At 45.7% G+C, this 25,000-nt stretch overlaps 4 protein-coding genes across 7 annotated transcripts in view; 1 reads left to right on the plus strand and 3 right to left on the minus strand.

The window, feature by feature from the left end:
* Positions 1-12,054, minus strand: chatb (choline O-acetyltransferase b). 2 transcript variants are annotated; one of them, XM_039683330.2, is made up of 14 exons: positions 11,711-12,047; positions 10,086-10,277; positions 9,717-9,835; positions 9,526-9,579; positions 9,281-9,416; positions 3,747-3,918; positions 2,428-2,597; positions 1,534-1,634; positions 1,221-1,349; positions 1,014-1,136; positions 799-940; positions 659-721; positions 424-561; positions 1-231 (listed from the first exon to the last, which is right to left on the minus strand). In XM_039683330.2, the coding sequence occupies exons 1-14, from the start codon at positions 11,918-11,920 to the stop codon at positions 1-3; spliced, it is 1,980 nt and encodes a 659-aa protein (XP_039539264.2). In that variant the 5' UTR covers positions 11,921-12,047. The 2 variants fall into 2 exon arrangements, with proteins under 2 accessions (XP_039539264.2, XP_088978591.1); XM_089122465.1 differs by lacking the exon at positions 1-231 and having other exon boundaries at positions 428-561; positions 659-716; positions 11,711-12,054.
* Positions 10,185-25,000, plus strand: part of lrit1b (leucine-rich repeat, immunoglobulin-like and transmembrane domains 1b) — a 20,463-nt gene continuing 5,647 nt past the window's right edge. The window contains exon 1 of one of the 3 annotated variants that reach the window (XM_039683328.2): positions 10,185-10,321. The gene's annotated coding sequence lies outside the window, so the exon portion shown is untranslated. Of the gene's footprint in view, positions 10,322-18,892; positions 19,192-23,813; positions 23,906-25,000 lie in introns of those variants that run through there. The other 2 variants (XM_089122467.1, XM_089122466.1) reach the window with 2 other exon arrangements.
* Positions 12,352-14,678, minus strand: slc18a3b (solute carrier family 18 member 3b). The gene has a single exon (XM_039683332.2). It carries the CDS (start codon positions 14,296-14,298, stop codon positions 12,739-12,741), a length of 1,560 nt encoding a protein of 519 aa, XP_039539266.1. The 5' UTR covers positions 14,299-14,678; the 3' UTR covers positions 12,352-12,738.
* rgrb (retinal G protein coupled receptor b) overlaps positions 21,444-25,000 on the minus strand; it is a 3,863-nt gene continuing 306 nt past the window's right edge. The window contains exons 2-7 of the mRNA XM_039683349.2: positions 24,253-24,409; positions 23,768-23,889; positions 23,471-23,630; positions 23,015-23,132; positions 22,712-22,825; positions 21,444-22,635 (exon numbers count right to left, since the gene is read on the minus strand). Of these exons, the coding sequence (XP_039539283.1) occupies positions 22,507-22,635; positions 22,712-22,825; positions 23,015-23,132; positions 23,471-23,630; positions 23,768-23,889; positions 24,253-24,409 (800 nt within the window). The 3' untranslated portion in view covers positions 21,444-22,506. The remainder of the gene's footprint in view (positions 22,636-22,711; positions 22,826-23,014; positions 23,133-23,470; positions 23,631-23,767; positions 23,890-24,252; positions 24,410-25,000) is intronic.

Consider the following 25,000-nt stretch of genomic DNA (forward strand, 5'->3'; position numbering starts at 1 on the left):
TCACTGTGGTCTCGGACGGCCTGCCGCTGTAGTCTGCGGTCCGCACAGGAGCATCATGTCCCTCAGCCCGGCGTCCAGCTCCCGAACCAACAGCCCTGAGCATGTTTCTGAGCTCTCCCTGGAACTGGACACACAGAACAGCACGCGGTCGGCCTGCGGGTTGTAGCACACGCCGTAACCGTCGGCAACCACTGGACCGTAGCAACAAAACATCTCCTCTGTCGTAGGGACCTGAAAGGACAAACATCACACACACACATATATGTATATATACACATTTTGTTATGTTTGTTTTTCCACATTTTGTTATGTTAAAACCTTCCAAAATAGAGTAAATTAATTATTTTCCACAAAATTCTACAAACAATACCGTGAAAGAAGTTCGTGCTGGAAGTTGTTGTGCTTATAGTGTTCTCCTCCTACCTGACTGGTGGACAGGATGAAATGGTTACTGATGTGGTACGTTTCATCAGAGAAAATGTCTGGCGTCTCCATTTTCATCTCTTTGGCCATTTCTCGTAGTCCTAGTAAGTGATTGTCCATCCCCATCCCTGCGACGACCTGCGGGCCAGCAAACGCCACTTACGGCATCACAGCACACTTCACTTTTATATTTACATCAAAATATCAGAGTTACTTTAGCAAATGCGTAACTCACCAGAGCTGTGATGTGTGTCTGCGCTTCTACAGCCGCTCGCAGTTTCTCCATCTTCTCGCTGTCCTGGAATGAAAGTGTGAGTTTAATCCCAGATATTGTTGTGTTTATGGCAGATAGTAAAGCAAGTAAATGTGTGTGACCTGAGTGGACGCTCTGCCGTCTGTCATCGCCTTGGCGAACGCCAGTGCCTCGGGAGTCGCCGAGCGGATGTTGTCCACGCGTCCCTTGCGGAAGCGGCGGAGAGAAGCGCTCTCGTAGGTGGAGACGGGTCTTCTGTGAGATCTGCACACACACACACACGACGAGACGAGGTCGTGACAGTCCAGCAGAGAGTGGCAAACAGGAGTGTGTGTACCTGTAGAAGGCCAGCTGTAGAGCCAGCTGAATGTAGGCGTCGGGACTCATCTTCTGCTGCTTGATCCACTCCTTCCCGTGAGCAGTGAAAGTGAAAACACTCATGTCCAGATCCATCACCAGCCTACAGGAGGAATGAAGAACCAGTTCTGTGATGGTCTCCTTCTACAGGTGTGTGTGTGTGTGTGTGTGTGTGTGTGTTCCTCACCTCTGCAGGTGGTCAGCGGCGGAGGCCAGCGCACTCCGGATCCCAGACGAACATTTCCACAGTAATCTGCGCGGATGAGGAAGTTCAGACACACTCCGACCGGAGACCGGCTTACAGGAGCTGCTCCGTCTGCAGAGTTCATTCATAACCTTTCATTGGTAAGTTGTTCATTTAAGGTTATTGTTGCATCACCTGGCTGAAACGTGTCTTAAACATAATTAATAAATATAGCTTAGAGAAGAAATCAAAAGAGAATCTTCTCATCTTCCTCCTTGAGCTCCAGACAGATGTTGAGTTAGTGTTGAGGACGTACATGTGTTTGAGGACGTGTTCAGTGCACTCCACCAGAACGATGCCCTCGAGCGGCGAGTGCTCACACACCACCCCACACACACCATCGGCACCAATCACGAACTGAAACAAAACACACACACACTTCCATTTCATCTCAATGCTTCCATTTCTCAGTTCATGCAGCTTTTGCAGAAGAATCTCCCGGCACACGGACACGGACTGACCAGGGCTGTCTCGCGTGTGTAATAATGCAGATGAAGACATGAAACAGCTTGGGTTGCTGAATATTCGATCCCTTTCTTCAGAAGTGCTTATTGATGTGCTGTGTATGACAGAAGCCTGGCTAAAACCAAACGATTACGTTACTTTAAATGAGTCCACCCCCAAGATCACTGCTGTAAGCATGAACCCCGTCTGAGAGGCCAAGAGGAAGGTGTTGCTGTTTTAATATCCATGTAGATCAGGATAAATGGGCATTTAAAGACAATCTGAACTCTATTGGAGTTAGACAACACGTGTCAGGACCTCTAGGTTTAATATTATCACATGGGATAGATGCTGAGTCTGCAGCAGAGCGATGACATCTCAGATCATTATCTAATCTTATGCATACTTAATTTAGCCAAGGTTGCAAAGTCGACTCTGAGTTATAAATATATCCCTTCTGCCACTAAAGATCACTTTATCAATAATCTTCCTGATCAGTTTGTCCTCGCCAGCATCCCGGATCGCTTAAAAGAACCCGATCGTGACAGAAATGACTCTCTTGTCCAGCACTTTAGCCACAGTGGCTCCGTTTCGCTTAAGAAGATCAGAGGAAACGCATCCCACACTCGAGCTGCTCTGTCGAGTCTCTCTATATAAAGGTGACTTCCCTTCCCCGATAGACTAGTCCTCTCTGTGGTCGTCGTACCTGCAGGGGTTTGTTGTACCAGCGGTTGGCCCCGTTCTTCTCCTGTCCTCCGCCGTGCAGCATCAGTGAAGCTCTGTTGGCGTCGCTGGGATCGAGTCCCGCCGGATCATCCAGGCACACGACACACATGCAGCTCTCCATCAGCTCCACGGACTCTCGGCTCACTGGATCTGCGTGGCAGATTTTACACAAATTGAAATGCTGTCTGATCATGGCAAACTGGATTTCACCTTCTAGTTAGCTGTGAACTTTGGCAAAAGCACTGAAAGCAGCCTGAGAGTTTACTGTGTTCCTAGCCGTGTTTCCACGGTGGGGCCGGTGCTGGTGGGCTTTATACGGGTCTGGAGCGCCGAGTCCAAAACCTGCCGCGTTTCCACCGTCGGGCCTGAAGCTCTAAAACACACCCGTAACGCCTCTCTGAACAACCACACACACACACATCGCCCACTAATGTATGTTTTATCAGAAACTAATCAGAAAGAAATCACTGAAAACTAGCGAGATCGCAAAACAAACGTGATGAAAGCAACCTTTTACTGGCATTTTTGTTGTTTAATTGAGATTTAAAACCCGAGCATCGATGTTTTACCACAGGCATATTATTGGCACTGACCATAATGAATTAATTTGTGTCAAGATTGGACATTAGTCACACAGAAATAAAGTAGTTTGATAAAATAAAGAGGACACACTACCTACTTACGGAGTCGCGTCTGTTTCACAGCTTCAGGACGTGTGTTTACATCACATTTAGAAAGAATGATCATTTCTACCAATATGCCTCCAAAAATACGACCTGATGAGCTTTAGCACTATCTCCCAAACAATACAGCTGCAGTCAGAGAAACAGAGGACGCTCTCGAGAAAAACTTATTTTATGACACATGCCGAGCTAAATATGATCTGACAGTCTGTAAAAACATGATTGTGATGGTCTAATGATTTGTCTGATTTCGTCAAGCGGTCATATTCACCATGTTTATATGGTAATGGTTAGCACGCAGTCTTTTGCATCGCTGTATAAATATTTCTGCCTTATACAGTGATCAGAACCCACAAACAGAATGGACTCAAACATGAAAGTGAGTTGAGATGATTTTAAAAGTCTGTAATGCTGATGTTAGCTGGTATGGGATCATCCGGCGCTACCGACTCGGGATAACTCCTCTGTCCGTAACTCGAGCCCGATCCGGCCGCTTTGGACCAAGGGATGGTTGGCCCTGAGGAGGCCCGCTCGAGGCCCGGGTGACGGTGGAAGCGCGGCTGGCTCGCACTCGCAGCCCGACAGTGGAAACGGCTCATGCGGTGTTGTGTTGGACCTTTGAGCAGCTGTTCTCTGGCTGAAGCCCAATCCGCCCGTCCGTCAGCGGTCAGCAGTCCCACGGCCGGCTGCGTCTGCGTCTGCGTCTGCTCGTAGATCCACTGCAGCTGAGCCTGAACATCAGCCTCGTTCAGCCGACAGGATCCTTCAGTCAGGTTCAGCACGAAGAACTGAGAACATGAAGGAGACACGGGTTCATCCTGACGCGGGTCCACATGTGCTAATTAAAGGACAGTTAGCGTTGTGTTTTATTGGATGTCATGTGACCTAACCAGCACAGTGTTCTTGTTTGTTCAGTGAAACGGCTGGTCTAGTGCAGTCGTGATCTCAGCGTGACGGACACACACAGCGGGGACACACACAGCGGCTCCACTGCTCTGATTGGGTTATTGAGTTTTCCTTAGGGACTCATTTCCAGGTAAACGACCGCTCGCTCGCCCAGCTGGACGTCTGCAGAGAGGGAGTCGCTGAAGAGTGTGTGTCGATGGACTGCTGAAGAGTGTGTGTCGATGGACTGCTGAAGAGTGTGTGTCGATGAACTGCTGAAGAGTGTGTGTCGCTGTGCTGCTGAAGAGTGTGTGTCGCTGTGCTGCTGAAGAGTGTGTGTCGCTGTGCTGCTGAAGAGTGTGTGTCGATGGACTGCTGAAGAGTGTGTGTCGATGAACTGCTGAAGAGTGTGTGTCGATGAACTGCTGAAGAGTGTGTGTCGATGGACTGCTGAAGAGTGTGTGTCGATGGACTGCTGAAGAGTGTGTGTCGATGGACTGCTGAAGAGTGTGTGTCGATGGACTGCTGAAGAGTGTGTGTCGATGGACTGCTGAAGAGTGTGTGTCGCTGTGCTGCTGAAGAGTGTGTGTCGCTGTGCTGCTGAAGAGTGTGTGTCGATGGACTGCTGAAGAGTGTGTGTCGATGAACTGCTGAAGAGTGTGTGTCGATGAACTGCTGAAGAGTGTGTGTCGATGAACTGCTGAAGAGTGTGTGTCGATGGACTGCTGAAGAGTGTGTGTCGATGGACTGCTGAAGAGTGTGTGTCGATGGACTGCTGAAGAGTGTGTGTCGATGGACTGCTGAAGAGTGTGTGTCGATGAACTGCTGAAGAGTGTGTGTCGATGGACTGCTGAAGAGTGTGTGTCGCTGTGCTGCTGAAGAGTGTGTGTCGCTGTGCTGCTGAAGAGTGTGTGTCGATGGACTGCTGAAGAGTGTGTGTCGATGGACTGCTGAAGAGTGTGTGTCGATGGACTGCTGAAGAGTGTGTGTCGATGAACTGCTGAAGAGTGTGTGTCGATGAACTGCTGAAGAGTGTGTGTCGATGAACTGCTGAAGAGTGTGTGTCGATGGACTGCTGAAGAGTGTGTGTCGATGGACTGCTGAAGAGTGTGTGTCGATGGACTGCTGAAGAGTGTGTGTCGATGGACTGCTGAAGAGTGTGTGTCGATGGACTGCTGAAGAGTGTGTGTCGATGAACTGCTGAAGAGTGTGTGTCGATGAACTGCTGAAGAGTGTGTGTCGATGGACTGCTGAAGAGTGTGTGTCGCTGTGCTGCTGAAGAGTGTGTGTCGATGGACTGCTGAAGAGTGTGTGTCGATGGACTGCTGAAGAGTGTGTGTCGATGGACTGCTGAAGAGTGTGTGTCGATGAACTGCTGAAGAGTGTGTGTCGATGGACTGCTGAAGAGTGTGTGTCGATGGACTGCTGAAGAGTGTGTGTCGATGAACTGCTGAAGAGTGTGTGTCGCTGTGCTGCTGAAGAGTGTGTGTCGATGGACTGCTGAAGAGTGTGTGTCGATGGACTGCTGAAGAGTGTGTGTCGATGAACTGCTGAAGAGTGTGTGTCGATGGACTGCTGAAGAGTGTGTGTCGCTGTGCTGCTGAAGAGTGTGTGTCGATGAACTGCTGAAGAGTGTGTGTCGATGAACTGCTGAAGAGTGTGTGTCGATGAACTGCTGAAGAGTGTGTGTCGATGGACTGCTGAAGAGTGTGTGTCGATGAACTGCTGAAGAGTGTGTGTCGCTGTGCTGCTGAAGAGTGTGTGTCGATGGACTGCTGAAGAGTGTGTGTCGCTGTGCTGCTGAAGAGTGTGTGTCGATGAACTGCTGAAGAGTGTGTGTCGATGAACTGCTGAAGAGTGTGTGTCGATGGACTGCTGAAGAGTGTGTGTCGATGGACTGCTGAAGAGTGTGTGTCGATGAACTGCTGAAGAGTGTGTGTCGCTGTGCTGCTGAAGAGTGTGTGTCGATGAACTGCTGAAGAGTGTGTGTCGATGGACTGCTGAAGAGTGTGTGTCGATGAACTGCTGAAGAGTGTGTGTCGATGAACTGCTGAAGAGTGTGTGTCGATGGACTGCTGAAGAGTGTGTGTCGATGAACTGCTGAAGAGTGTGTGTCGATGGACTGCTGAAGAGTGTGTGTCGATGGACTGCTGAAGAGTGTGTGTCGATGGACTGCTGAAGAGTGTGTGTCGATGGACTGCTGAAGAGTGTGTGTCGATGAACTGCTGAAGAGTGTGTGTCGCTGTGCTGCTGAAGAGTGTGTGTCGATGAACTGCTGAAGAGTGTGTGTCGATGAACTGCTGAAGAGTGTGTGTCGATGGACTGCTGAAGAGTGTGTGTCGATGGACTGCTGAAGAGTGTGTGTCGATGGACTGCTGAAGAGTGTGTGTCGATGAACTGCTGAAGAGTGTGTGTCGCTGTGCTGCTGAAGAGTGTGTGTCGATGAACTGCTGAAGAGTGTGTGTCGATGAACTGCTGAAGAGTGTGTGTCGATGGACTGCTGAAGAGTGTGTGTCGATGGACTGCTGAAGAGTGTGTGTCGATGGACTGCTGAAGAGTGTGTGTCGATGGACTGCTGAAGAGTGTGTGTCGATGGACTGCTGAAGAGTGTGTGTCGATGGACTGCTGAAGAGTGTGTGTCGATGGACTGCTGAAGAGTGTGTGTCGATGGACTGCTGAAGAGTGTGTGTCGATGGACTGCTGAAGAGTGTGTGTCGATGAACTGCTGAAGAGTGTGTGTCGCTGTGCTGCTGAAGAGTGTGTGTCGATGAACTGCTGAAGAGTGTGTGTCGATGAACTGCTGAAGAGTGTGTGTCGATGGACTGCTGAAGAGTGTGTGTCGATGGACTGCTGAAGAGTGTGTGTCGATGGACTGCTGAAGAGTGTGTGTCGATGAACTGCTGAAGAGTGTGTGTCGCTGTGCTGCTGAAGAGTGTGTGTCGATGAACTGCTGAAGAGTGTGTGTCGATGAACTGCTGAAGAGTGTGTGTCGATGGACTGCTGAAGAGTGTGTGTCGATGGACTGCTGAAGAGTGTGTGTCGATGGACTGCTGAAGAGTGTGTGTCGATGGACTGCTGAAGAGTGTGTGTCGATGGACTGCTGAAGAGTGTGTGTCGATGGACTGCTGAAGAGTGTGTGTCGATGGACTGCTGAAGAGTGTGTGTCGATGGACTGCTGAAGAGTGTGTGTCGATGGACTGCTGAAGAGTGTGTGTCGATGGACTGCTGAAGAGTGTGTGTCGATGAACTGCTGAAGAGTGTGTGTCGATGAACTGCTGAAGAGTGTGTGTCGATGGACTGCTGAAGAGTGTGTGTCGCTGTGCTGCTGAAGAGTGTGTGTCGCTGTGCTGCTGAAGAGTGTGTGTCGATGAACTGCTGAAGAGTGTGTGTCGATGGACTGCTGAAGAGTGTGTGTCGATGGACTGCTGAAGAGTGTGTGTCGATGGACTGCTGAAGAGTGTGTGTCGATGGACTGCTGAAGAGTGTGTGTCGATGGACTGCTGAAGAGTGTGTGTCGATGAACTGCTGAAGAGTGTGTGTCGATGGACTGCTGAAGAGTGTGTGTCGATGAACTGCTGAAGAGTGTGTGTCGCTGTGCTGCTGAAGAGTGTGTGTCGATGAACTGCTGAAGAGTGTGTGTCGATGGACTGCTGAAGAGTGTGTGTCGATGGACTGCTGAAGAGTGTGTGTCGATGGACTGCTGAAGAGTGTGTGTCGCTGTGCTGCTGAAGAGTGTGTGTCGATGGACTGCTGAAGAGTGTGTGTCGCTGTGCTGCTGAAGAGTGTGTGTCGATGAACTGCTGAAGAGTGTGTGTCGCTGTGCTGCTGAAGAGTGTGTGTCGCTGTGCTGCTGAAGAGTGTGTGTCGATGAACTGCTGAAGAGTGTGTGTCGATGAACTGCTGAAGAGTGTGTGTCGATGGACTGCTGAAGAGTGTGTGTCGCTGTGCTGCTGAAGAGTGTGTGTCGCTGTGCTGCTGAAGAGTGTGTGTCGATGAACTGCTGAAGAGTGTGTGTCGATGGACTGCTGAAGAGTGTGTGTCGATGGACTGCTGAAGAGTGTGTGTCGATGAACTGCTGAAGAGTGTGTGTCGATGGACTGCTGAAGAGTGTGTGTCGATGAACTGCTGAAGAGTGTGTGTCGCTGTGCTGCTGAAGAGTGTGTGTCGATGAACTGCTGAAGAGTGTGTGTCGATGGACTGCTGAAGAGTGTGTGTCGATGGACTGCTGAAGAGTGTGTGTCGATGGACTGCTGAAGAGTGTGTGTCGCTGTGCTGCTGAAGAGTGTGTGTCGATGGACTGCTGAAGAGTGTGTGTCGCTGTGCTGCTGAAGAGTGTGTGTCGATGAACTGCTGAAGAGTGTGTGTCGATGGACTGCTGAAGAGTGTGTGTCGATGAACTGCTGAAGAGTGTGTGTCGATGGACTGCTGAAGAGTGTGTGTCGATGGACTGCTGAAGAGTGTGTGTCGATGGACTGCTGAAGAGTGTGTGTCGATGGACTGCTGAAGAGTGTGTGTCGATGTGCTGCTGAAGAGTGTGTGTCGATGGACTGCTGAAGAGTGTGTGTCGCTGTGCTGCTGAAGAGTGTGTGTCGCTGTGCTGCTGAAGAGTGTGTGTCGATGGACTGCTGAAGAGTGTGTGTCGATGGACTGCTGAAGAGTGTGTGTCGATGGACTGCTGAAGAGTGTGTGTCGATGGACTGCTGAAGAGTGTGTGTCGCTGTGCTGCTGAAGAGTGTGTGTCGATGTGCTGCTGAAGAGTGTGTGTCGATGGACTGCTGAAGAGTGTGTGTCGATGGACTGCTGAAGAGTGTGTGTCGATGGACTGCTGAAGAGTGTGTGTCGCTGTGCTGCTGAAGAGTGTGTGTCGATGGACTGCTGAAGAGTGTGTGTCGATGGACTGCTGAAGAGTGTGTGTCGATGGACTGCTGAAGAGTGTGTGTCGATGGACTGCTGAAGAGTGTGTGTCGCTGTGCTGCTGAAGAGTGTGTGTCGATGTGCTGCTGAAGAGTGTGTGTCGATGGACTGCTGAAGAGTGTGTGTCGATGGACTGCTGAAGAGTGTGTGTCGATGGACTGCTGAAGAGTGTGTGTCGATGGACTGCTGCTGGTTTGGGTCGGACTGTGATTAACTGGATCAGATGAAGGCGACTGATGTCCTTCAGAGATTCTGGCAGAATCAGGACCAGCTATGGCCTTTTCTTGACTGTCATCTCAGCAAACAAACACAGGCGTAACACGACAAACACACACACACACACACACACACCTGACTCCTGCAGGCCACGATGACGTGCGCTCCGTCTGCTGTGACGAGTGTGTCGCGCTGGAGTCCGGCCCGTCTGGAGGAGCTGAAGAGACGCTGGTACTGATCCATGCAGAGATGACCATCCAGCTGAGCCTTCCTGCAACACACACACACACACACTCGTCATGCACTGCTGACACACACACTCGTCATGCACTGCTGACACACACACTCGTCATGCACTGCTGAAGTCAGGGAAGAGTTACCCGTCCACCAGAGTCTTGTACTGAGAAACACCCAGAATGAGGCGAGCAGCAAATCTGCACAAACACAAGAGACGAGCATCAGAGTCACATCTGTGTGTGTGTGTGTGTGTGTGTGTGTGTGTGTGTCTACATCTGATCCAAACAGACACATCGAATCCCTCAATCCTAATGTGTGTGTGCTGTTTACTGACGTGAGAGAGTCTCTATAGTGTCTGAATGGTTGTTTGGGGAAGACGAGCGCCGGACTGGAGTTCACAGGCAGAGCGAGTCGGTTCTTCAGATACATGTCGTCCAGCCACACGTCGTACACCTGAGACACACACACACACACACATGAGTGCTGATGAACCTGAAGACAGACTCAATCAAACATCATTTTTAATAAAGTGCTGTTATTGATCACGAGCTGCTAATCTGGCGATCCATATTCCCAGAGCAGCTACTGGTGATCCTTCAGTTTTAATGGGAATATAATAATAAATGTGTGTGTTTTGTGAGTGAATGAGTGATAGATTATTGTGGTGTCGTGCTTTGATGTGTGTGTGTGTGTGTGTGTGTACCCAGTTCTCAGTGTTTTCCCTCTTCTCCCTCAGCTGTTCCTGCAGTGTCTCTCCGACTCCTCCCGCTCTCCCGAACGCCTCCACCGCGGCTCTGGTCTTCCCGAACTGTGTGTCGGACACCAGGTGTTTCACGGACCGCAGGTACGAGTCCAGCGAGAGCTTCAGATCCGGGACCGGCAGTTTCGGCAGCTCCTGCAGAAGAGCAGATATCACAGGAGAGCAGCAGTGCAGAAATGGTGGGTCTTTAAGTGTTCATTTGTGGCAGAGATGTGTGTGTCGCTTGTGTAAAAAAAAGTCGAATCTAACTTAATAATTTTTTAAATAATTAACCCAAAACCAAAACCAGTGTTTTGGTTTTGTCCCCTATATTGTCTGTTCAGAAACAGCATTTTTCTTTTTAAATTGTATTTACATTTATGAATGATAGCATTTGAGATTTTCTTTCTTTATAGTTACCTGCTTAAAAATTGTAGAAAATGTACATTTCAAAATCATTTGTACATTCATCCTGTCAGAAATATCTATCTATCTATCTATCTATCTATCTATCTATCTATCTATCTATCTATCTATCTATCTATCTATCTATCTATCTATCTATCTATCTATCTATCTATCTATCTATCTATCTATCTATCTATCTCTTTAAAGTTCAAACTACTATAAACTTAAAGCTTTTGAAACTTCCTCAGTTTTCTTCAAACTCTGGTCCGGCTTTCTCAAACCAACTTTAAATCTGTCTCAACGAACTTTTCAACAGTTGAGTCTAATGAGCTTCTGCACTGTAAATTTTAATTTGGACAGTTTAGTTTGACCAGTCTTGGCTCATTTGATCATGCAATGGAAGTCAATGGGATTTTCCTGAGTTTTAGTCGTGATTTTTGGGAAAACCGTAAATCAGTTAGAATAGATATCTGAAGTCTGGGGTCTGAGCCGAGTTAGGAGTTAGAGTCAGACATTTTAATCTCAGAAAAATGAATAATAATAAGTTTAAATGGCATTTCAGTCATTTGGTTCTCTCAAGACAACTGAATAATAACCCCGAGTTAACATAACCCCGCATAACAGATGTTTGATTCCTGTCAATCACCACGAAACACGGTGACATCATCATTACATTTGAGCTATAAATGGAAAATGGCCACATTCTCTAAAATATAATATTTAGACACATTTCTATTACAGATTGCAACGACCGGTTGTTTAGTGTGATGGATGGACCTGAACGCTTTCATAAAGTTCACCAGAAGTGGGAATCATTAGTGTTTTGTTCAATTTCATTTTAATTTAGTTTAATTGATTGAGGGAAGTGGTGTAGGAGAATATGACAATATGAAAATTGAGACAAATGTTTCTCGCTCTTTTATAGTCGCTATAAGAGGGACGATCTGTCGTTGATGATGATGATGATGAAGATGAATATGAAGATGAATATGATGATAAAACACTGACGCGCGTGACAGAAAACATGCACATGGTACATGAACTGGCAGCTTCAGGTGTGCAGTGACAGACGCGCAGAAGTACTGTAGGAAAACTATGCCACTAATACAAGATTTCAAATACAAACCCTTCCTTTATAAACTATTTTACAGAAGTTCTAGAGAGTATAGAGATCCGCTCACCTCCATCAGTGTGTGTCGCTCCAGCAGCTGCAAGTGTGTTTCAGCGGGCGCGCGGACATGGTCAGTGTGTGTGTGTGTGTGTGTGTGTCCGCGACTCCGCCCACCCGTTCCCGACACACACACACACACACACTGATGCTCCTCCAGCTGTTTACAGAGGTGCTGCTGCTCTTTCATCCCTTCCGACAATTTATGTTTTATTCGACACATTTTTGATGCTGTCTGCTATATTTTCTGATTTTGTTTATGCAATCAAAGTAAATGCTGATTATTAAACAGTTTGTTTTTATCATGTTAGATGATGGACGGTGCATCTATTTGTATTTTTCGTCATTGAAAATATGGGGGTGGGGGGATATTTTTATTTTAACTTGTTACTATTAAAATTGACTTTAAATTAAAATATTTTATTTTATTTGTAATTTAATTGAATTAAATATAGGAAATTCAATTCAATGAAATGAAAACCACACAAATTCAAACAAACTCAAATCCCTCGACCGTCGTTAAAATATATTATTTTACAAGAATCTTTTTGAAGAACTTTTTAATTAAAATTAAAATTTAAAGATCCTAAAAAAAAAACATTTAAAAGCTGATTCATGTCATAGTTATTGATTCAGTCAATAAAAAGGCATGTGTAGGGAAATATGAGCACTCTTTTATTCGGGTTTTGTGCAGTTACATCAACATCTTCTACACACTACAGAGACACTGGCGTTTAGAGACAACCCTTTATATCATAAAAGACGAGGAAAGCAGAAACACTTCTGTCAGATAAATAACTCAATATTGCGCGCCAGACACATCATATGCACGCAAAACTAATTGTCGCGTATTATAAATTACACGATAAACACAATGCGTGCTATAGATGCGCATTTCACGAGATCAGGATGGTTCAGTTGAGAGTTTAGTGTGTGTGTGTGTGTGTGTGTGTGTGTGTGTGTGTGTGTGTGTGTGTGTGTGTGTGTGTGTGTGTGTGTGTGTGTGTGTGTGTGTGTGTGTGTGTGTGTGAGAGAGCTTCGTTAAGTAAACTCGGGTCCGGATGATTCCTCCGAGCAGGATTTGGAGCGCGCGAAGAGCCCGTTCTCGTCCACGGGAAGCGCGTTGGTCGCCGTGACGCACAGGCCCTTCCGCGCGCGTCGGCGCTCCTCCAGTCGGATGGTGTGGTACAGGCCCGCGGGCGCGTCCTCTAGCAGCGCGTCGCTCTCGGAGCGCGACGGCCTCATCTGGCACACGGAGCGCAGCATCAGCAACGCGGGCGCGTACAGCACGTTCACCAGACCCATGCCCAGGTTCAGCTGCACGAAGCCCAGGTGGTGCACGATCTGCCCCGCGACCACAGGCCCGAGCGCGTACGCGACGCAGTAGGAGATGTCCGCGATGGCGTACACGCTCCCGTACACGGACACGTGACGCACGTCCACCAGGAACGCGAGCGTCGGCAGGAGCGCCGTGTCCACCAGCGCGATGCCGAAGCAGATTCCGCAAAGCGGGACCATCAGCTGGCCGAAGCTCCTGCATGCGGGGACAGTGCACGAGCTGGCCCCTATAATCACCATCCCGAGGGCCCCGTAGAACCACTGCAGGTCCGGGAACTTCGCGGCTAACCGGACAGTGACGTACACGCCCAGCACGTGCGGCAGGAACGCGGGCAGCCAGACGAGCCCCATCTCCCACTCACTGGCGTTCATCGTGCTCTCCATCCAGCGGGAGATGGTGGGCTCCAGGAACGCCAGCGGGATGTTGCACACGGTCAGCGCGCCCGCCACCACGGCGATGTACGGGTCAATCATGAGCCGGTGGATGGGCGTCCCGACCGGCATGTTCTCGCGCGTCCTGTCAGAGAAAGGTTTGATCACGGTCAAGACCAGAACGCTGTCCGCCAAGCACACGGAGGCCAGAACCATGAACGGGACCCGTTTGCCTGCGAACTCGTACAGGATCCCGCCGAACGGAGGCGCCACGAGGCTCCCGAACGAGATGAAGGCGAGCGCGATGCCGAGCGCGCGACTCCTCTCCGCCTCCTCCGTGTATTTGTCCGCGATCATCGCGATCCCCGACGTGTCCGCGAACGCCGAGCCGAAGCCCTGCAGACTGCGCGCGCAGAACAGCGTCCAGTAGTTCTCCGCGAACGCGAAGATACAGGTGGAGACGAACATGACCAGGAGTCCGATCAGCAGCGGGATGTCGTACCCGACGCGGTCGATGAAGGTGCCGGTGAACGGGTTGACCAGGAGCTGCAGGATGGCCTTGGACGCGAACAACACCCCGATCTGGATGTCCAGGTTCTCCCGGGTGGCTCTGCTCAGGGAAGAGTTGGCGTGCGTGCTGCGCAAAGCTTGCGCGTTCTCCAAATCTGTCAGATAATCGGGGATGATGGGAACGATCACCATGTAAAGCATGTTGTCCAGCAGAAGCGCGACGCAAACTATCACCAGAATGACGCGTCTCTGCCGCTCCGGGTCGCGCAACGCGCTGCCCAGCTGTTTACTTCTTTCGCCCATCTCAGACAACTTTAGTGCGGCTGACTGAGCCAGCCCAGCAGACCCAGCCGAACCAGCAGACTCCATGCCTGTTTCCATCAGGAGAAATGTCCTTCACAATGTCTTTTCATGCCCTTTATGTGCAGCGACGCTTCTGCTGTTTACGCACGAACTTTCCCGGTGTCCGGCGCGCGCGCTCGGGTTGCTTTGCTCTGGTCTGTCGGCTGGTGACGTGCTAGTCTTCTCTCTTCACAGTCCTGAGCTTTGCATCTTGCGTTTCCATTTCTACTGAGCCTTTTTTCATTGACATTCCTGTTACGCGCGTATTGAGTTTTCGCTCTCTCGTGCGCGCGCAATGTCTGTCACCTGTGGTCATTCACATCAGTTTTCTTTCCACCAGAAATAGTAGGCTTGCTAGGAGCACAAATTAACAAGTGTGCCAATATCAGTTTCCTCTTACTTCCTCTGTCTGTGTTCTGTCCAGGTGGCGCGCGCGCGCGTGCCCGCCCGCTGGTCATCAGCTGCGGCCGTCCTAAAACTGACCAATCAGAGTCATCCTCACATGATGAAGAAAACAGTGCTCGGACGAGCTCTCACTGGACAAACAACAGCAAGAACAATAGTTCATCAAAGCTCGTCTTATAATAACCGAATATAAATAATAAATAATAAATGCAAATAATAAATGCATGAACAAAACCAGAAATGCACATTATATGAGCGCCAGGGTTTCCAGTCAGATCAGGATAAAATCTATATTAAGGGTTTTCTTGATGGAACACAATTAGAATTGTTAGTTTCTTTTTATTCGACTATTTTTGTGAAACGTGATATTAAATAATTGAAATTCACTTGTATTATTGATTGACTTTATTGTGTTTTTATTGCAAGAAAAGAAACAGCACTGCATTGAACTGAGTTGAAAGAAAAAGAAAACAGAGAAATACCAATGACAACCAGTCAGAAAAATATGATCATGATTGTCTGTCTGACGCTGCTGTATGAGAGCTGAACTGAGCCGGGCAATGACGTCATTATTATTATTATTATTTTTTTTTTTTGCAGAACTGCTTACAGTGACTTTTGTTCAAGTAACACACACACACACACACACACACACACACACACACACACACACACACACACACACACACACACACACACACACACACACACACAGATATTCTTTATAGGCTACTCTAGGCCTATATATATTCTTTTACCACCAAAACACTATTGTATTGCGTTTAATTAACCTAACCTGTATAATTTTCCACTTTAATCGTTAAACTATGTAAAGCATTTAATTTTGCGATAAAAAACACTATTTCCAAAACGTATTGGATGAAGATGGTGTGTGAAGAAGGTGGCAAGGTGCATGGCCTCAGTTAATGTAAAGGCAAAGTTTTTCATTTCTGTTAGTATTTCGGTTAGTAGCAATAAAAATAAATTTTGTTCAAATTATCTTAAGCAAATTGCTATACATTTTGTTCAAACTTAATTTGATTGTGTTCAGTCTGCTTAAATATGTCAAATTAAAGTTTACTTCATCTTTTTGGGTTGGATTACGTGAATGATTTGATTAGCATTAACGGAAACTGCGGTGCTTGTTAGTTCCCAGCATGCTTTGCATATCGCTGAAATAAGAGGGAATATGTTGAAATTACGTGATTTTATGTGTTTTTGAGAAAATTAGGGAAAGCCGAAGGCTTGGTAGCCTAGTGTGTAATGGGCTCTATGCACGGCGGTATTTCCGGTGAAGTTGTAAGGATGCTCGATAACTTCCGCCGATCGTAGAGTCCAATGCAATACCGAGAATGTACTATATTGAATTTTATACTCCATGGTTATACTAAAGAAACGTTAGTCACAAAAACAAATAAAACAGACACCCCTCGTTGTGTTTATGCTTCTTTTTAAAATTATATTAAATAAACATAACTATATATACAATTACATCTAAACGTATGTACGTTTCGTTTCAAAGACGGGAGGACAGTAAATATTGAAGTCTCTGCCATAATCCCGTTTTCTCGGTTTCCACCGCTTTAATCTCCACAACCGGAAATGGACGAGCATCCTTACGTCAAATGCGGAACTTATACGTCGTGCATATTGTGTTTAATGTTAAATTACGTTGCATTACATTAGGATGTAGACTGATTGAGAAAACGTTTATAGAGGAACTGAACCTGATTAGAGTCTGACTCCACCCACTGGCAATACTGGAGAAATGCTGAGAAATTGGGCAGACCCCAGCAGAGATAGAGGAGCTAGTTTTGTTTTTGGCGGCCAGTTTTAATTTTAGTGTTAGTCTAGTCTTTGTGTCAAGCTGACATTTTAGTTTTTATTGGTTTTAGTCACGTTCATGCTCTTTTTAATCTAGTCTAGTTTTAATCGACGTCTTTTAGTCAAAGAAAATTGTATTTTAGTCTCTTTTTAGTATGCAATTATTTTTAACCCAGTCAATATGTAAGTAGCCTACCTAGTAACCAACATTTTGTTTTAGCCAAACCCATTTCAAACAACCATATCTTCTTATTATCTTCTTATATTATTGGTACCTTATAGACTCAAGAATTAATACATCCATTCGGGAAGACGCTCTGATTTGAATTTACAACATATGAAGAGTTCAGATGGAAAAGCCTCTAAATGCCATTTGAAATTTTGTTCTAGAATGACCATTTTTATCAAGCTTGTGTATTTAAGTTCAGTAATTTCACTTAAATGACAATTAAAAGGTAATCTTTGTTGCCATTTAAGTGAAATTACTGAACTTAAATATACAAGCTTGATAAAAATTATAATTTTAGAAGAAAATTTCAAATGGCACTTAGAGGCTTTTGCATCTGAACTCTTCATATTTATTTTACCAACCAAACATGTTAGAAGTGTAGCCTACACACACACACACACGATAAAATAAAAGTTTTTCCAAATGTCATTTCTTCTTTTTCTCCCAAAGACGAATCCCTTTCTATGTGTCAGACTTAACTTTGTTTGTTGTGGTTTATGCTAACGCCTGTTTCGCGCATTCTCCGTTTGCGGTGTGTGTGTGTTTCCCACACAGATTAGCGCTCCAGGAGCGGTGCGTGCACACAGTAGACAACAACGCGACACAATGGATGTAGGCTAAAAATATTGATTTGAAATAAAAAATAGAGAATAAATGTTGTGATTGTGGTACAGCCGTAGATCAGTTGCGCACTGCAAACGCAGCACGTGTGAAAGCAATAGCGCGCGCTGCTCCTGCATACACACCGCATTGGTCGTGAGATAGTGTTGGCTCTACACACGGAGTGTGTGTGTGATATCTGTTAATGTTACTATTAATCTCACAGAAAATAACAATCATCTCACATGTATGCCTGAACATTATGGCTGTGAAAGGACTTTCTTGTTCCAATGACTCCAGGGACTCTTATCATAAGATTAACAGAATAATAACAATTAAAAAAAGAAAAGAATTCTTAACATGTACTGTATTGTATAGTAAGAGCTCTAAGTGAAATCTTCTTTTTGAAAGAAAAAAAAAATGTTCATGTGTCAATATGTCTATAATATATCTAACCCTATCAATATATCTTACCGGCAATTTTATTAAACCCCTCTTTTATCGACATGTTATGGTGGCCGAGAGGTGCAAAACAAATCACAATTATAAAAACAAAAAAACAAGTCAGAAAACACAACGACAATTCAGAAAACAAAATAACAATTCAGAAAACACAAAAACAAATCTGAAAACAAATTAACAAGTCAGAAAACACAAAAACAAATCTGAAAACAAATTAACAAGTCAGAAAACACAACGACAAGTCAGACAAAACGGAAAAGGTAGGTATATGTGGCGAATGGAATACTGATCGCTGATTGGACGAGACATCTGTCAATCAAGACATACAGGCAGAAGAAAGATCGATTCGTGTGTGCATGTGTAAATATTAGCTGTATCGTCTAGGCAGCCCGCCAATCATCTTCATGCGGCCCGAGAGCACTCCAACCTCCCCCTCCTATTTTCTGGTGGTGCAGCTAAATTTGGTTTTATATGCGCGTGGCCGCAGTGGCGCGTGCAGCTGTATACGCACTGTGTGTGTACCACGAGCGCTCCGACTGATCTGAGAAAAACGTTTTCAGTCCGAATATTTCAGCAGTTAATATGTGTGTCCCGTATTTCTGTCGACTGAACCAGCGATATTAATCATTCGTTGGTTCGATTCCTATCTCCTTTTCACGAATTGGCCAAGCGCGCGTGCATAACAGTAGGAAACGATTCGGATTCGTTCGGACCGTTCTGTCACTGAATCATCTGAAGCGGTTTCTCGGTCAGTAAGAACAAATAGAGAACAAAATAGCGCTGGTTTCAGTTGTTTCACTAGTTTACTTTGAACTAGGCAGTGCGGTCCAGTGGATAACCGAACGCAAGCTTAAAGGAGTTGCGTTTTCTAATAGTGGTAGGAAGATTTTAATTTGAAAAGTATTGTTCTCCATAATATCACTAAATTAGCCGGCTAAATAGACAGCTAATATTTACACATACACATGCGAATCAATCTTTCTTCTGCCGCAGGCGCAGTCTGCTGTACTTTCTCTATGTCTTGATTGACAGATGTCTCGTCAAATCAGCGATCAGTATTCCATTCGCCACATATACCTACCTTTTCCGTTTTGTCTAACTTGTCATTGTGTTTTCTGACTTGTTAATTTGTTTTCAGATTTGTCGTTGTGTTTTCTGATTTGTTAATTTGTTTTCAGATTTGTTGTTGTGTTTTCTGAATTGTTATTTTGTTTTCTGAATTGTCGTTGTGTTTTCTGACTTGTTTTTTTGTTTTCATAATTGTGATTTGTTTTGCACCTCTCGGCCACCGTAACATGTCGATGAATGAATGAAACACAATGAAGCTGTTGATGAACTGCAGAGCGAGGACCGCTTTACACGTGCCGTGTTTCAAAAGACACAGCACAATACACAGCCTAGGGAAAGGAAAGGTAAGGGGGTTTTATCTGTCCTTTAACTCTATCTCACAATTTGCGCTGAGGTGTCCAAGAAAAGGTGAAGCCAACAGACACTGGGAATCAGTGTTAGTGTATCGATCTCAGCTGTAGTTCAGTGATCAGTGTTTGTGTGCAGTGCGCAGTTCAGCCGCCAGATGGCGCCATCAGTCAGGAACAAGCGTGTGTTCGGCGTCTGTTAAGAATGACATGATCTGCAATAACTGATTAGTGTTGCTTCTGTGTGTTGCTGCTATAATTTCGTTGCTGCTTAAATCTTCTTAAATGTCAAATCTTTGCTCAGGATTACAAGTAAGGTTCACATGTGATAAAGGTAAACCGGTTTAGCTCAAATGCTGAAAAGAAGCTGCCACCGGAGTGATATACATATTATTACATTATCTAGTATCAGTAATAGGATCATTAAATGCACATTCTCCCAAACTTTTATGTGGAATGGCATTCATTTTTTGGGAGAATAATCCGGGCCACATGTAAAGATGAATACCAATTATGAGTGAATGTGTTGTAGTGACAGTATAGACTCATGTGAAAGTTGTTCTGTATTAATGAATGGTTGTTGCACAGAGTTAATGATTAAATTAACTGACCTTTATCCTCGAGACACATCTGCAATATATACTTAAATAAACCTAACTGGACTCTTACAGATGTTGCGTAACCTCACAGCATTTTCCCGTCACTGATGGCGTTTCTTATAAACTTAATCACACTGACCACAATTGAGCTGCTTTTCAAGAAACGCTTAAAGATCTTTTTCTCCAGCACTTGAGCCATTAATAATAATACTTCTACTCTATTTCTATACACAGCACTTGCATATTGTTGCGCTTTTGTTGGATTAACCGCTTCTATTGCTCTCCTCGTTTGTAAATCTCTTTGGATAAATGATTAAATGTAAATGTTGTGTTAAATCTGCCCTGTGATAGGAAGTGTCTGTCAGCTTTGCTTAGAGAAACTGGCCAAATCTTCATCCCTGTGATCTAATCTAGAGCTTCAGGACCGTGTGAAGGTTTTTACTGGAGTGTTTACGCTCTTCAATGTCTATTTCCAAGGCTGTTTCTGAGAAGAGTCGTGGAGTTAATCCGGTTTACGGGGTCAGTGTCAGCGTACAGACCGAGATAGAGCCGAGATAGAGCCGAGATAGAGCCGAGATAGAGCCGAGAGTGAGGGTCGTGACCCAGAGCCGTGTGAACTAGAGCTCAAGCTGTTGCATCATCGCAGCTTCATCCGAGCCGACAAAACCACTGTTAGGAAAACCTTTAAATATCTCCACAACAGCTTAAAGAGCAAATATCTGGAAAGAAGACAGTTCTTATCCCAAATTAGCGCCATCTGCTTTGTCTATTTTTAAAAAAAGTTAAGTTGTTTTTAGTCAATGTTGTTTGTCTCTCAGCTCATGTTAAATCCCCTCATTTATAAACCGTGGTGGAGAAAGAGGACTACATCTGATCTTAGATCGTTTCTCAAGTGTGTGATTCAGAGAACGAACACCTCTCTTCCAGAAATGAAATCTATAAATCGCAAAAGATCTTGAAACTGCGCAGCTGAATGGGTTCAGATCTCCACCTGTGAACCAAACATGATTAACATGAAACAGAAGTCCTAACCCTGCAGTCTCTGACGAGTGTGTGTTCGAGACCCCGCAGTTCTCCGACTCTCTGACGAGTGTGTGTTCGTCTGCTCAGACCCTGCAGTCTTCTGTGTGTGTGTGTGTGTGTGTGAGGAAGAGGAGGGTTTCAGCTCTGCACTGTTGTGTTGTGTGTGTGTGTGTGTGTGTGGAAGAGGAGGTATTCTGAGAGCCGTTGGTCAGCATGTGAACCCTAACCCTAACCCTGTGACCGGCGCATTAATGATCCTGATCCGCTTTGGGAAACAAACATGCGTCACAAACCCAAATCTGCCGATATGAGAGCAGCTCCTTGTGCAGAGGAATTACTGAAGATTACAAAAGCCTGCAGATCTCTTAATCCTAAATGTGCATGTTGAATATTAGCCACTGTTCAGAGACCTGAGCTAACCACTGAAACCATCCATGAAGATCTCTCAACCTGGAAAATGAACTTCAATAAAAGCACCTGCATCACTCAGACATTAGCACCCCAAACTCACTCATGTAGAGGAACGAGAGCGTATAGTGAGTGTTTGTGAATGAAACCAGTGAAGAAGAATGAGCCTGTGATGTGCATCAGTCCCCTGAAGGACCCCTAAAGAAACTGAGACAACCGTCTTAAGCCTCACGTTTATTCTGTGGATTTACAAAGAAAGGCCCATTTGTTATTAGCGGTTCATTCAAGCTTTGGCTAGAAAAATCCTCTGTCTTCATAAGCTACGTTTACATGGACACAATCAGATTGAAATCAATACGACTGATGATCCGATCAAGGTGTTTACATGAATGATAAATAAAGTGATCGGGTTGATGTGCGCGTTTATAGTCACAAAATTCAAATCGGAATTGATTTTTTGGCATGGGCACTGCAGGGATATACCACTGGTCGCGCATAAGCATAACTGTATTTGTTTTAAACAACAGACTTTTTTATCCGTCTTTTTAATTTGTGTCCGTCTCTGGCCATGATTTGGAGACGACGAGCATGAACCGTTTTGCCGTGCGGAGTGTATTTATCACGCAGTAAAACCCCGCGCCCGTGGAGGAGAATGTAAAACAAGCACTGGTGGGACGTTGTCCTGCTTCGCTTCACAGACACTGAGGGAAATGAGAATTGTTTTAATAACAAAACATTGGTTTATATGACACTTTATTCAACCGGAAGAACAGCTCGTTCCGTGCGTCATTCGTCATTACGCTATTTCAACGTCATTGCACAGTTTCAGTTTTCAATCCGATCAAGTGTTTACATGTTCTCTCTGTTCTCCCTACTAAAGGAGTAAAGCACCCCTTTCAATCCGATCGAAATTCTAGTCGGATCGAGCTCAATCGGATCGATCAAGGTGTTCACGTGACGGGTTTTTAGTCCGATTGAGCCGTCAATCCGATTAAAAGGGTCCATGTAAACGCAGCTATAGATTCACACATGAATACTGACCCATAAGGCAACAGAGACAGTAAGGCATCAATAATGAATGTCCTGAATGAATTGTGGGAATTGTAAGTCATCTCTCACTCTTCAGGCTTCGAACCGTATTTCAGTGTTCAATTAATAATTCAGGGAAATTCTGGACAAACATCTCCAAATGTGTTAGGCACTGATTCGACATAAACATCATCATGTGTGAACGCGTGTAGATTCTTCTGAATACAATATTTCATGGGCGGACGGAGGACTCTTATTTCTTCTTGTCCGCAGGTTTCTGTCCCGTGAGGAACTGCCAGATTCCCCCGCGGTAGAACTCGTTACCGTATGCGTACATGGCGGCGTGGAAGATCGGAGACGTCTTTGCGAGCACCGGGAGAACCTGCAGGATTTACAAGAAGAAGACTGAGATTCTGAACTGAGCAGATTAAGAGAAGAGAAGATGGCGGTCCTCTTACCATCCTGAGCTTGGGTGAAACGAGACTGGCGTTCTCGAAGCAGGCGTATGTGCACATCAGAACATACGGACCCCAGCAGAACAACAGCATCTTCAGCGGCAAGCCGGTGTTAAACTACAGGACAAAGACAAAGAGCCACTCATGCATTCACTGTCGGGTCCGACACCAGCAATCTTTCAATGCAAGACTGAGACCTTAAAACACACGATGAGATCCTGATCTACAGCTAAGGAGAATATAAAAAGCCAGTTCTTTTAAAACTACAATGATTGGGTTTGATTTCCTTTGAGAGTGTGCGAGTACCTTAAAGTGGTGTGTCTTTTTGAAATGTGCATAGATGCCGTTGTAGGAGGATTGCATGATGAGAACGGGGAACGCTAAATAGAGAACAGTGATGGTCAGCATGTAGCTGATGTAATTCCTGAAGAACAGAGCAGAGAACATCATCAATTACGCCACCGCAGATACGCTAATCAGCCATTTCAGTGTTCTTAGCAATGTTTTCAGGCTTGTTGTGCTTTGCTATGAGCTACAGCAAACGCTTCAGGTGTGTGAGTCAGGTGTGTGAGTCAGGTGTGTGTGTGTGTGAGTCAGGTGTGTGAGTCAGGTGTGTGTGTGTGTGAGTCAGGTGTGTGAGTCAGGTGTGTGTGTGTGTGAGTCAGGTGTGTGAGGTGTGTGTGTGTGTGTGAGGTGTGTGTGTGTGAGTCAGGTGTGTGAGGTGTGTGATGTGTGTGTGTGTGTCAGGTGTGTGAGTGTCACCTGTCTCCGATTGTGTAGTCCAGTGTGCAGCAGGTTCTCATTGGCTCAAAGTCAAACACTCCCCAGCCAATAGCAGGCAGTGGCAGAGCGGCCCAGAAGACGGCCAGGATCCAGATGAGGGCGCTGATGGTTCCAGATGTGCTCCAAAACATCTTCTGCTCTGCAAACACACTCCACTCACTCATATACCGACTAACAGCGGGTCACTGAACACACTGAACTCAAGGCTTCAAGGAAAGGACCATGAACACTGAAGGATAATCCAGTAACGCTTCTCTGGATGGGAGATTTACTCACTGGTGCAGTACAGGTGATATCTGTCCCAAGCAATGGCACCCAGAAAACTGATGGAGGCGAGAATCGAGACCATTCCCTGAAACCCGTGAATCTGGCAGCCCTCGGACCCGAACGGCCAGTATCTGTGAGAGGTCAGAGGTCAGGAAAAACACAAATACACACTGGTTTTCAACATATATGATGTTTTATTAACAGGGTTTGGGAGGAGCACGTTCAGATAATTAACACAGTCTCAGCTCACTCCAGCATCCCTCCACTCGTCTAACATAACCATTCACATACGGAGGGACTGCTCCGGGTTTGGCCTTCAAATTACGCATTACACTTTAGAGAGATACAAATACAATTGATGTTCTGAATTGATGCAGTAGTTTTTGTGTTTTGATGTGTGTTTGTATGTCTATGTTATTGTAGCTGCTATCTAGGCCACGTCACTCTTGTAAAAGAGATTTTAATCTGAATGAGTTTTTTTTTTGAGCCGGTACCTCAGATAACTGGCGTACGCCGCCACCAGCCCGTTGATATTGAGGCTCAGATCCGCCACTGCCAGGTTAAAGATGAAGAAGTTATTGGGCGTCTGTATCTCTCGCACTCGGAGGAACGCCAGCACTGAGATCAGGTTCAGGAAGAAGCCGAGAAGGCCTGGAGGAAAATATTCAGATATTCAGACCGTACTGTCTGTGTGCACAGCAATAAACAGAGAATAATCATACATAATGCTGTTAGAAGAACAGAAAAAGTACTAATAATAATAACCACGTCAAGTCAGCTTTATTTCTATAACGCTTATACGTTATACGAGTGTGTGAGAGCAGCTTTACAGAGATAACTGAGATGCTTCAGCTCAGTCAGTTCAGTGTTTCACTGTAAAGATCATCAATTATTGAATTAGTTCATTTCATCTATACAGCAGTTCTGCAGGAAACGGTGACGTCATCATCCAGATCAGATTGTACCATCACTGTACTGACAGAAACTTTCAGAAAAGTTCATTTACATAGGTTTCTTTTTTAAATAAATGATCAACAGATTCGTGTAAATCTATGCACAGGTTTTGTGAACACACTAGCAGAGGATAGCAAGACCAGCTCTCAGTAATCGATAAACCAGCCTTCACTAATCAATCCAGAACTGTTATCAGTTATGTTTATCAATACGTTCGTCGTTGAAGGACTATCCAGCATCAATGGATCGATTAATCGACTGATTGATTGATTGATTGATTGATCGATC

This window comes from Pimephales promelas, chromosome 17 (assembly GCF_988280905.1).
Source record: "Pimephales promelas chromosome 17, fPimPro1.hap1.1, whole genome shotgun sequence".
Lineage (NCBI taxonomy): Eukaryota > Metazoa > Chordata > Actinopteri > Cypriniformes > Leuciscidae > Pimephales > Pimephales promelas.

Bases quoted from the DNA above. Each gene is read 5' to 3' on its own strand.
- chatb (XM_039683330.2), bottom strand. From the start codon at position 11,920: ATGTGTCGAATAAAACATAAATTGTCGGAAGGGATGAAAGAGCAGCAG. The intron at 10,278-11,710 runs GTGAGCGGATCT...GCTCTTCTGCAG, and splicing joins AGCGACACACACTGATGGAG to GAGCTGCCGAAACTGCCGGT. The intron at 1,137-1,220 runs GTGAGGAACACA...TTCCTCCTGTAG, and splicing joins GCCGCTGACCACCTGCAGAG to GCTGGTGATGGATCTGGACA.
- slc18a3b (XM_039683332.2), bottom strand. From the start codon at position 14,298: ATGGAAACAGGCATGGAGTCTGCTGGTTCGGCTGGGTCTGCTGGGCTG.